A 12,720-nucleotide genomic window follows, 5' to 3' on the forward strand; every position below is an offset into this window, starting at 1 on the left:
CAACTGCACTGAACATTACTCCAACATGCTTTGGAAACAGCCTCTGCTCTGATAATAAGAAAGACTGCTGCAAGAAAGGCAAAAACTAAAAATAAACACCTGAGTTGGAGCACAAAAATATCGCACCAGGTTTTGCTTTTATTACCTCTGGTCTTCAGTTCATCTTCTTCCACTTCTACATCTAAGTCATCAAATACAGCTGCTAATGGAATCTTCAGTGTGGGATTACTGGGTATTTTAAAATCCTTAAAAGGAGGAAAAGAATATTTACTTTAATTCATCACTTTTCCACTTAATTAAGCTTATGTGCAATTTTACCAACAAATCTAGAACTGGAAAATTACGTGAACGTATTTTGAAATCTCACTGCACAGGAAATGAGAACACCAGGATTTCATGGGTACCCTGAGAAAGTTTACTAAGAACCCCTCCATGTTTTTGTTATCAGATGCTGCATGATTTTTATAACAACAGCTGAAGAAACAAAACAAAGCCAGGGACAGCATTTCTTCCTGAATTACAAAGCAGCCAGCAAGAAGAGCTAAGGCAGGAGTCATCACCTAAGCTAGTGTAGGTGTTTTTGATGTGCCACCAGATGTGTCACTACAGTTAAGGAAGACAAATTAAACTCCTGAAAGAAAAATGTACAAATAGAAACAAACTATAGACTGGCATGTATTTATTGAATGACAGGCTCTTTTTGTGAGCACATAAATAAAAACCCTGAACAAAATGCTTCACAGATGTTTTAAGTTCCATTGACTTTTCTGTATATTATACTTGTTTCCCTGGAAGACTAAAGAAGGTTAAATACAATAGAACAGAAATTCAGAAGTCTGAACTCAGCTTTATATCAAGTAACAAAAATTTTTAGACAACAGAATTCTTTTGAATTCCAGTGGTGATATTCCAATTGAGTTGCTGGCAGTTTATGAAAAAATGATCAGATTACATTAATATTAAATACTAAACTTTGAATTAAATATATTTCTTTATTACATAGACTGAAAAACTGCTCATCTTTCTGTTCAACCTGTGCATGATGATCTCTCTTCTACTGCTCTATGTCTCAAGCAGAACACATTTAGAAATACTGTACTTCTACTTGTGACAGGTAACAAAGTTACCTGTCATGTTTGTGTAATGACATCACACATGCAATAAAGAAATAAGACTTCTTTTTTCAGCTACAAGGCTTATTCCAAACAGCTGTACTTAAGAAATTGCAGTGTAACTTTTTCCAAGACAACACTTACCTAAGGAAAAAAAGATCAAAGTGAACACTACTGTTGCCAGTAAAGCCAAAAAAGTTTTATGAAAATAGAAGAATTAACAGAAAGTTTAGCCACAAGAATGGAGGAAAAGTCAGTCTCTCACTTAAGAGAAAACACAGTATTTACTGCAAAGCTAGAGCTGCCTTTGCTCCATTGGGTTAAAAAATACCTGCACACTGTTTTCTTGTGCTTGGTGAGACAGTCTTGTACTTGGTAGTGGAGAGTGAGATCCTAATTTTCTGTCCAGGAATACTTCCTTACTACAGGCATAACACCAAACACGGAGAGTAGTAAGGTTGACAGTTAGACAGTGCTTTGTCTCCTAAAACAGAACAAAAACCACAACTGGGATTCAGAAACTGGGAATAACTAAATACTGCCACATGCAAGCTAGAATAGATATATTAAAATTCTAGGTTTTTCAAAAATGAAACAAGTATGTGTGTTAGAGTATTAAAAAAGCAATTCAGTTACTAAATTCTTGCACAAACATTCATTTTTAGTACAAATCACTCAAATTAGCAACAAGATACAATCAGAATCTAAGACACTGTCATATCTGACATGCCTCTCTGTAATTAAAAAAATAAGAAGAAAGCCTTCTTATTCTTGTTAGAAGTGTTACAATTCACAATGAACCAGTTTTTAAGGCATATCTGGCTACAATGGGAGCTACCTCCTCTACAATGTTTATTTCTACTGGTTTGCTACAAGAAATTCAAGCTATTTGCAGCAATCTGAAGACTAAGATAAAATCTTTAGTTCAGTTACAGTAAGAGGTCCTCATATTAAAGCAAAAATTCTAGACTGAAATAGTTGCTTTGTTGACAGATTCATACTCTGAAACAATATAAATTTTACAGATGAAGAATATTTTTCTTGTTCAAATCTTAACATTTTTTTAACCTCATTAATGTAAGATTGGGCACAAAATTGCTATTTTCCTCCAAATATTTTCACTAATTCTTCCTGTATGTCTTCCTTATATGTCAGTATCAGCCCGGTTTCTAGAGAATAAGGGATTTGCTAGAAATTAGGAAAATACTACTACTGCTGCAGGATGCCCAAGTTCCTTCTCCCTTCATTTAACAAAATCTTGTACAAGAACAATGTTTTTAATGTAAAGTGGGCTAAAATCTCATTAGATAGCGCTCCCCCTACTAAAAGCATCAGATTTACATAAATAAGTAAAAAAGTTTTAAACACAAGAATATACTTAATTCTGCAGCTTCAGATCCATACATAATTGCAAGACTTCAGAGCAATGGCCTAATGATTTCCTTGGAGTGGATGCAATGAACATGACTGTTTGCAGTACAGGGAGCCTTGCTGGTGTAAACTGGAGTAAACAGAAGTTGATTCATGCCAACCTCACTTCTCTCATTTTAATAAGTTTATTGATATTTTTATTAAAGAAGAATCCATAAAATTGCTTACTATCCTCAAAATTAAGTAATAAGAAAATCAAGATAAGGATGTCACTGACAGAGAATGAATAGCTTGCCTGCTTTCTCCTTCCCAAAGTATTTAACACTGCTAAGGCAGCATGCAAAGCAGGAATAAACTACTGTAAGAAGCCAAGAGGTATAAAACTGTAGGCAAGAAATTCAGGGACCATCTAGTCCCCAACTACTCTAGAAACACCTAATTTCTGAGCCTTTTGTAAAGGCTTTAGAACTGTGATTCAGCTTTAACAGCTGATAAAAAAAAAAGTGAAAGTATTTATATAGATTTATATTAATGCACTATTGATTTGTATTAATACTCTCTCTTCTCAAGGTCCTGATTCAAAACAAAAAAAAACAACCAGGAGTGTTTGTAAAATGCAGTCATAACACAACATACTTCTTGTAAAACCCTCGTGTAAATTATTCTTTCATTTTAATATTCACCAGGCTTTTTCAGTAATTTTAGGGATCAAAAATTGTTCTGCATGGAAGTTTAGATGCATTTACTGACAAACTGTAAATTAATGGCAAGAATTTCATTAGTCTCAAAATCAGCAAGCCAGAAATGACATGCTTATAATAGTGCCACCTCTCTGTACCCAGAATACTTATTTTGTCAATTTTGCACACGTGTGCCCAGAACACACAGCGACTCTAAGACCCAAACCTATGCAGAGAAGCTGCCCAGCCCTGGCAGAACTTGGCATGCTGGGAAACAGAGTGCACACACTCCACTGCTCCCACCAAGCTGGATCCAAGATCAGGACATAGCAGGAAAGCATATGCTCAGCTCAGCCTACAGTTTCTTCATCTGAAACGAGGAGCATATTGCAGAAACAGAGCATCTCTCTCTGGTAATTCATACTCCCTATCTTGCACCTCTTCAGCTGTCCATTAATGCAACTGTCCTCCTCTTACCTATCAGGCAGTCACAGTCCCAGAAATTTAGACTGAAGTAGTGAAGTACTACACATAAGCTGAGGTACTCAATAAGTCTTTCATCTGTGCATCTTGAAAATCATGAGTACTTACTGTTTTTTTTAAATTTGCACCATCTTCTTTAGAAGAATTGCATAATTATGCAGCTGCACAACACTTGTAAACTCACATACTCCTAAATTAGCAAGATCTGCTTCTATAACATGGAAAACAATTACAGCTAATCAAACCTCCACACAGTTAGCTAACATAGGTTATTGACTTCATTGAAATAAAAGTTCTTTAACTCCATTGTTTCAAGGAACTGTGTTACCAGCAAATACAAATACCTGGGAATGGGTGGTACTGTGATCAACATGGGATTCACCACAGCCAACATATGTACACCTGTTCTGTTGGGCAAGATACACAGAAAAATACAGGATTAAAAAGAGGTCTCAAGCAGGTTTACAGAATAGGAATATACTGCCAGTCCCTTTAAAATCCACACCAATTTCAAACTTGCAGAGTCCTTCCAAACCAAGATACATGCACAGTAAGCAGTAAAATAAATACCACCTAAAGCAAAAAAGAATGCTGCAAGATTTAACTCAACTTCTTGCACTGATGGACAATGTTTAGAATATAATTTTTGGGCAATTTCCATACATTTATTGATATTACTGACAACATGTATTTTTACAATTCCTTATTTGGTAAAGATTGTTACAGAAAATACAAAGTTAATCCAGTGTCTGAGTGGTGAAATACTGAATGGCAACAGCCTCAGACTTGTTTAAACAAAAATCCTTGCATGCCCCTATCTGCAGTGCCTACTCATCAGAGCATTACTTCACAACTAATTAGCTTCTTCATCTTTACATAAGTTTCCAGCACTATATGGCTAAGAACTCACCATGTTCTAGCTATAACATGCAAAATAATTGCCAATTATAATCATGCTCATTGCAAAATGTATTTGGCTGAGTTGAGTGTGGAATCTTGCAGCTGCTGATCTTCAAGCAATTTTTGCTAATTCCGCATTTGCATGAGTCAGGCCAATCACACAGGAGGGTACAGCAGGTTATCTCTGTAACTCTCTAAGCACGTTAATTTATACAATCAAAAAGTAGCTGAACATGGCCAATTTTCTATATTAAATGATCACAGATATTTGGTAAGTTATAGATTGTTTGCATGCTGGGATCTCACCAGGTTTTTCTAATGAAAAAGGTGAAGACAAGATGCCAATTCATCCAAGAGGAGAAACATCACAGCATGACATTAAGTGTCCTACTGCAACTACAAGACTCTCCTATGAAAATGTTGGTATAAAATTTAGTTTTTCAGTAACAGTCTAGGAGCTCTAGTGAAAAATAAAAAACAGCATTTTCCCACCTGCCAGGCTGATGCATCCCTGAACACCTCTTCCCCACTCCCAAGAGTTTTTTTTTATATATAATTAAAACTTCAGGCCATCTAACAAAAAACATTAAATACTGTTTCTTTCATCCTTCATCTCTGTTATTGACAGAAGGAGCAAAATAATCTGATCTCTTAATAGTTACCACTGTCCATCTAAAAGGACACAAATGAAGGGGATTTTTAAAAATGCTCATACATACACATAAACGGGGGCATTAGCCTAGAGATCCTTCTGACAGTACTTAAAGAAAAACTGCCATTAAATGAAGTCAAGCCTACAGGGCAAAATTTCAATCTCTGTAAACAGCTGTAAAAAGTCCAAAGAACTCATAAGACATTTTAAAAACTAAGTTAACTATGTGCTTTCTAGTTGGGATCATAGATCAGTCAGCAACATATTTGTATTTTCTTTAAATACAGTGAAAGTTACAATTTTTTGTAAACAGCAACAAGAGTCAGGCAAAAGTATATTTATGACAGAGCTATACCCAGGGTAAAGACTGTATGAAATTTGTACAAAGTAAGGAGAACATACAAGCTTCTGCAAGTTTCAAAACAAGGTGTTTTTTCTTTGTTTTTCTTAAGAATAAAAGTCAGAGTACGTATTATTATGTAAAATGTCTATTTAGTCTATTATTGTCTATTAAAATGTCTATTATGTAAAATAATAATAACATTATTATATATTATTATAATATATATTAAATTTTTATTATATATAAATTATAAATTATTATATTAAAATTATTATATATTATTATATAATATATATTAAAATTGTATTATATATAAAATAATAAGAAAATTTTGTCTATTAATTGTCTATTAAAATGTCTATTATGTAAAATGTCATAACATCTACTACTAGATGTTATGACTACAAATGCTAAGAAAGGCTTATAAAAAGTAATTTATTAATTCAGGAATAATATATTATTTTTTAGATCTACAGACCCAAGGAAAAGATTAAAAAAACTTTCAAAACTTAACAGCTAAGAAGTATCCTAACTCAAGTAAAAACACTAATATGCTATCTTCCTTCTTATAAAAAAAAATCTCATTTTAAGTATATTATTCTTAAATTACAAGAAGTATGTACCTGATAGAACGTAAATAAATTAAAAAATAAAGAACTGCAGAAGAAATTTTGCTTTTAAATGATAAGTTAAGCAAACTAAATCAAGAACTTCATTACAGATGTTTCTTAAAAAAATACTACCAACTTAATCTTTACTAGAAAGTGACTCTACTGTGGAACAACAGAACAACTTACCTCTAAGCACGCCCAAAGGTTGGGTCCTCTGACTTTACAGTCCTGACAAGTGCCCTATTAAAGTTCAACACAAAGGCAAGTTTTATTTCACTTACTTTCACCAGTAAACCACAACTTCAAGACAAAACGAGAAAAATACTGAAAAGCTTAGTATCAGATTAGTACCTTTAAGACTTTAAAGTTAACTTTAAAATTGATATGTTGATAACAACCTAATTTTTGCTTCCCATAATCTCAAGATCAGCATATTTTTCAACTAAAAATCTCAGATTTATCTTTGAGTTTTCATCTTAAAATTGCTTTTCTAAATAAGGCATAAATATGTACCATACCACATAATTGTAATAATCCTCATAATTGGTCTTTCCTATAAATTTAACATAAAAAGAAATTACAGCAATAGAACTTTTAATAAATGTCATATTCCTTCTTGCAGACACCACCTGCAAAGGTTTACAGAAAGGAGATGCAACAGTAGGAAAATGCTGTACTCCTCAGCAGCAAATTAACTGTTATGGAAATTAAGCACCACGGACAGAAAAGTTTTCACTTTTCATCACCTCCCAGCTACTTAAATGAGCTACAAGATCCTTCTTTGTTCAATTTATTAATAATAGCTTGAAACCAAGAGTTCAGGGAGGGGAGGTTTCTCAAACTGTGGCTTCTCTATTAAAAAGAGAACTGTTACACAAGTAAATTCAAGTATAAATTTCTTTGTTACAGTTTCTACTTGAAGTCAGTTGTGCTATACTACATCGGCAGTCCAAATAACTAAATGCTTCAATGGCAATGAAAATGAAGTTCAGCTTGGTGCTCTGCTAACTCTTCTAACTAATTATTCCAATAAAACATCACTTGTGGCAAAGGTGCTCTTTAAGTGCTGAAAAATAGATTTTCAGCTTCATCAAGCCCACAATTCTTCTCATACTTTATGTATGAGAAGAATGAATGGTAGCTCCTCTACCATTCCAGTAGAGGAGCTTTTACCCATGCCTGACACTTAAATTTACCTTATAACTAATAATACACTAAAATGTGGACTTAGAAACCTGACCAGGTAACAGTGATAGGAAGAAAGTGAATTGCTACAACTCACATGAGATTTCTGTATCAATTCCTCCTTTGTTATCTCACCAACTGATTCCAGGTGTGGGCAATTGCTGCTGGGTGACGACATCGCTGAAGCTAGTATTTTCTGAGATCCTGTAACTGGAATTTTCAATGCCAGGGAATCACCTGTGAATAGAAGTAAGAATGAGTAAAACTCAACTCCTTAGAATAGACAGCAATACTCAATATCTAATATGCAACACATACATAACTTTTAAAACAACGTGCCTCTTTAGACTAAGGTAGTATAAACAACTTTATAAAGAGACTCCAATAGCACAAAACTATTGCTGACTTCTAAAATGAAATCCAATGACTTCTAGGTCATAAACTAAAAGAATTCTGAATGGAGCAGAGGTGATTTGGGTCAATTATTTCACTTTCTGGACTCTGCCATGACACCTAAATGATATAAACATTAGTTTTCAAGCCTACCTAGAACTGACAGTGGCTTTGCCTGTATGTTCTGGATAAGGATCTTTGCAACACTGCTGAAGCCGTGAAGGCTAAACTGCAGGAACACAAGACTTTTTTATCACAGGATAGAGAAACTTTATCTTGGTTTTATTTATTTACAAAGACACATTCTAGATTCAGACATATTATATATCAAAAGGAGACTGAAACTTGTGACTCACACGTAGCACTAAACACTTAGCAACACTTTTATCTTGTTCTCTTTGCCCATCCAAGGTCTGTGATGCAGACACAGAAACTTATCAGAAATAAAGAATGCTACACACAATCACTTTGTCATTATTATTTCAATAATTGCATAGAAAGTAACAGAAGGAAAATAAAAAAAAAATAATTTTGTAATGTTCTTGTTATATAAATACTCCAACTGACTCATTCAGACAGGGACTATCCAATAACTTTGTTACAGTTTTGTCACTTAATTACTATTGATGACTCAATCTCTCTAGAGGCCAAGAAAAAAATTAACTTTTTGCTCAATTATTCTGTCCAATATCTGTCCACTGAAGTGCTCCTTTAGCAAGACTTGCAACTAAACTTCAACTCAGTGATGTGCCCTCCTTGATCTGTTTGCAGCCTTTCGCACTGTTATCAACACCTCTTTCCACTTGGCCTGTGTGCTTTGGCAGCTTTAGGTTTGCTCCTTCCACTTACAGCACCAATCACTCATTTCAATATTAAGCACCCTACAGTTTTGACAGAGTGGGGGAAAATAAACCTTGCCTAATGGGCATCTCAGACACACTCCCTGATAAACTTTCAGCTTATTATGTCTGACTGACTTTTTCCTTCCATTGCCTTGCAATAAGATCCCTTTGAATCAAGAGCCATTTCAGCTCCCTTTGGTCATTTTTCTATATATGTGTGTGTATGTGTGTAAATAGACTGTTTTATTACTATAAACATTGTTACACAAGTAATATTATTGAAGTATTATTTGTATATAATATTACATATTATTTGTAATGGAATAACATGTGATACTTCATGTCCTATTACATGCATGTAGGTATATACATGCATATATACACTTAAATACATTTTTATAGATAAACAATTACTCATATATAATAACAAAATTATTATATATATAATTGTATATATAGACTAATAAGTATGAGTATATATGTTTCAGTCTTTTCTAATATCATGTAAACAGTTGTTCAATAAGATATTTCAGAACTTATCTCACAAGATTGAAAATACTACAGTAAATTAATAATTTAGGACTTTTTTTTCTAGATAAGATCTGAATTCTCTTCCAGGACCAGTGGCATGACATTTAAAATTCATTATTCTAAAACATAAGCTCCAGCTGGAGAAGTACTTCCTCAGTTCAGTGACTGACTAATCTATATGCACTGTTACTGAAAGGCACTTCAAATAAGGCAACAGTTTTTCAAGCCAAACTTCCTCAACTTTCATCATATTAGCAATTCCTCTTTGAACTGTAAGGTTCCCTTTCAGAACAGAAATGGCAACATGAATGCATGTTACATCTTCCACAGTTTGCAAGGTCTGTTAAAATTTTTAAAAAGGACAAGTGAGTTTCAAATAAAGCCCTGAGAACATTAAATGCAGGGAGATGATTTAATACAAATGCTTTAAAAAGACTGATATAATGGATTAGTAAAGCTTTAGGCTTATTTTTTTTTAATGGCAGAAGCTTTCTGAATGCATTATTCCAAGTAATACAAGCAATGAATGGAGACTTTACCTCATGCTGCCAGATTTGTATTTAATTTTTCATACATGGAACTGCACAAATCCAAACCTGCAGTCCTGAACAAATCCAAACCCAGGAGTTCTGCTCATGCCAGTTTCTGTTTCTTGGTGCAATCTGCATCTCTCTTCTTCTAATAATCATCAGAAAGGCCAAAGCTGTTCAAACTCACGTCCCTGTGGATGTGGTCCCTATTCCTGTCCACATGGAGAGCATCTCTTGTGGAATTGTAGTTCACATTACAGATTCTTCACATGTCATTATATGAACAAAGCTGAGTGGCCTTTCTTTCACCTTTTGTTAACAATTTTTTTTACACACTTCCTTCCATCTTGCAGCATTGTGATAACTCACTCAACTGCCATAACCTTGGTAGCTTAATACACATAGCTGCAGAAACACATTTTGTAAAATTTTATGTTAAAGTCTAAAACGGCAGAATTCATTCAAAACCATGACTCATCCTTCACCTCCCTAAGTGCTAGCAAGCCCATGGTAACCCCTCCCTTGCTCAGTGACCCTTCTCCATTTCACCACTTCCTACTCTGTGTGAAGAGATTGCTTTTCTTCCCCTGCAGCTCATTATCACATCTGCTTTTACACCAGCTTCTGCATTGCATTGGCGTCATCCAAAAATTGTTTTTCTGCATTTTCAGTACTGAAAAAAAAAAAAAAAAAACAAACAATCCAACAGGATTTGTAGCTTCTCTTACTTTCCATGTTATAATCCTGTTTTGAAGCTGGAGCATATCTCCATTTCATGATTCCAGTGAGATCACACAATCATAGAATGGTTTGGGTTGGAAGAAACCTTAGAGATAATCTGGTTCCAAACCCTCTACCACGGGCAGGGATGCCACTCACGAGATCAGGTTGCTCAGGGCCCCATCCAGGCTGGCCTCAGACAATTCCAGGCATGGGGCATCCACAATTTCTCTGAACAACCTATTCCAGTACCTCACCACCCTCACAGCAAAGAATTTCTTCCTAATATCTAACCTAAACCTGCCCTTTGAGCTCAAAGCCGTTCCCCTTGTCCTATCACTACAGGTCCTTGTGAAAAGTCCTGCTCCAATTCTATTGTGTAAGGTCTCCCCTCTCTTCTTTTCTCCTGGCTGAACAACCCCAGCTCTCTCAACCTGTTTCCACATCAACTGCTCATGATAACACTCATGCAATAAGGTTTTCATCAAATGCTTCCCACAGATGTGGGAGAGGATTCCATGAAGTGAACTAATTAATGTTCCGAAGTAGGACTTATCAACACAATTTTGCTTTGAGCATGCACAGACTCACACTTCAAAGAAAAAATTCTCTTTAAGTCCAGTCTTGGAAGGCTTTTTTGTGTTCCTGACTTGTCTTTTCACTCCCGAAGAAAACCATCAGAGCCATCAGAGAAATGTGGACCATGATTCAAAACATCATGACCAGCAACCTGTTTATTATTCAGTAGAATTCCACAGCATCACAGACTTGTGTGGTGCCTACCATGGAAGGCCTATCACATCCACAGAAAACTCCCATCAAACACTATGGAATTCAACTGATCTCAAAAATTACCTTTGGGTCATGTAAGGAACCCACTGTTTCCTAAAGAAACAAAACAGAATTTGAATTCTTTCAAAAATTTTTGCATTAATCATTTCATCTGCCTAGTTATAGTAGTTAACATTTCAACAGATATTGAAATAAACAATTGTATGTTTTATGTATTCCACTGATATTCTAAATATGGAGCCATTTTAACAGATCGTTTTACAGAGTTCAGTAAGGGAATGCTGATGGAAGATTTTAAGAATAAAAGGATTATTCTGAAGACATCAATTACATGAAGCAGCAATTGTGTCTTCATTACAGGCTTTTATTATTTTGTCAGTACAGCTCTGAATAACAGAATCTCAAACCAGTAATCTGTAAATTCAGGCTTCTTGGTTGCACTCACAGTTATTTTACCAGTGATACACTGGAACAATTTCATTTAACATTTATTTATATCTTACAGCAACAAAGCAAGAGTGACACAGGGTGCAACTTTGTACCTGAACACTTAATTACTTAGAATACTAAGGAGGTCTGAAGTTCAGTAATTACTTACAATATTAGTATTCTTCACACTTCAGAAAAAACCTACCAGCACTCACTCAAAGCTATAAAAGCCCACTGAAGTGATAGCCTTAGGCATATTCAGATTGTTAAGATGCATATTTTTAATCACTTTTCTAAAAATCTGTGTTGTTTTAATTAAACTTTACAGAAATTCCTTCAATTACTTTTGTACATGAATGACATTTCTGCCAAACTTAAAATTAGTCTTTTTAGTGTGTCAAATTAAGATTCATCTTTCCTATTTCTTGACCTAGGTTCCTTTATATTCCATTAATCAATAAGTAGTTTTGAATTTTATCTCCCATCCCTCTGTATTTTTATCTTTTTTTAGTCTATCCACAATAAACAAGTACATCCCATTTCTTGAAAAAAATGACACCACCAATCCCAGCTCTGGTAGAGGGCTTACTTTATATATCTATTTAACATGAAACCTAGTATTTTCCTACTAAATGACAAAAATGTGCTCAGTAACCTGGTCAAAGGTACCTGGTCTTTCTCCTCAGGCACCAAGAGCTACCCACTCAAGCAAGACACAAATTGATAAGTCACTTCCATTACATTCTTTTTTCTGCCCTTAAGTACTGTTCCCACAGAGAAAAGACATCAAAAAATATTCTGGAGTTAAGGGTATATCCTCTTACAAGGTTAAACAGTTTTCATTTTATATTGGCTTTCAGGGCATACAGATTTCTTTCTTCCACCACGCTAAATCCTAACTATGAAACCCATTAGCTAACCTCTATATTTCTAAGAGGATTTTCCTAACTCGGGCTTTGCCTAAGCGCAGGCGAAGCCTACAGTGATTTTCCATAGGTGATACCCCGGACTTTTCCCCCAGGCTGTTCCACCCAGCATACCCGATGATCCATCCGCATGGGTAAGTCGGGGAGCGAACAGGGCCGTTTATCGGGAAATGACTGGGTTTGGGGACTGCGCGGTATCCACGGTACCGCTGCCGCACAG

General features: G+C 35.0%; 1 protein-coding gene across 4 annotated transcripts in view; it reads right to left on the reverse strand.

Moving 5' to 3' along the window:
- USP33 (ubiquitin specific peptidase 33) overlaps positions 1 to 12,720 on the reverse strand; it is a 37,912-nt gene that overhangs the window by 24,762 nt on the left and 430 nt on the right. For 3 of the 4 annotated variants that reach the window (XM_053950414.1, XM_053950415.1, XM_053950412.1), the window contains exons 2-6: positions 7,435 to 7,574; positions 6,339 to 6,392; positions 3,991 to 4,053; positions 1,444 to 1,596; positions 146 to 245 (exon numbers count right to left, since the gene is read on the reverse strand). In XM_053950414.1, coding sequence (XP_053806389.1) covers positions 146 to 245; positions 1,444 to 1,596; positions 3,991 to 4,053; positions 6,339 to 6,392; positions 7,435 to 7,515 — 451 coding nt within the window. In that variant the 5' untranslated portion in view covers positions 7,516 to 7,574. Of the gene's footprint in view, positions 1 to 145; positions 246 to 1,443; positions 1,597 to 3,990; positions 4,054 to 6,338; positions 6,393 to 7,434; positions 7,575 to 12,614; positions 12,624 to 12,720 lie in introns of those variants that run through there. The other variant, XM_053950413.1, reaches the window with a different exon arrangement.

Source organism: Vidua chalybeata, chromosome 9, assembly GCF_026979565.1.
Source record: "Vidua chalybeata isolate OUT-0048 chromosome 9, bVidCha1 merged haplotype, whole genome shotgun sequence".
Classification (NCBI taxonomy): domain Eukaryota; kingdom Metazoa; phylum Chordata; class Aves; order Passeriformes; family Viduidae; genus Vidua; species Vidua chalybeata.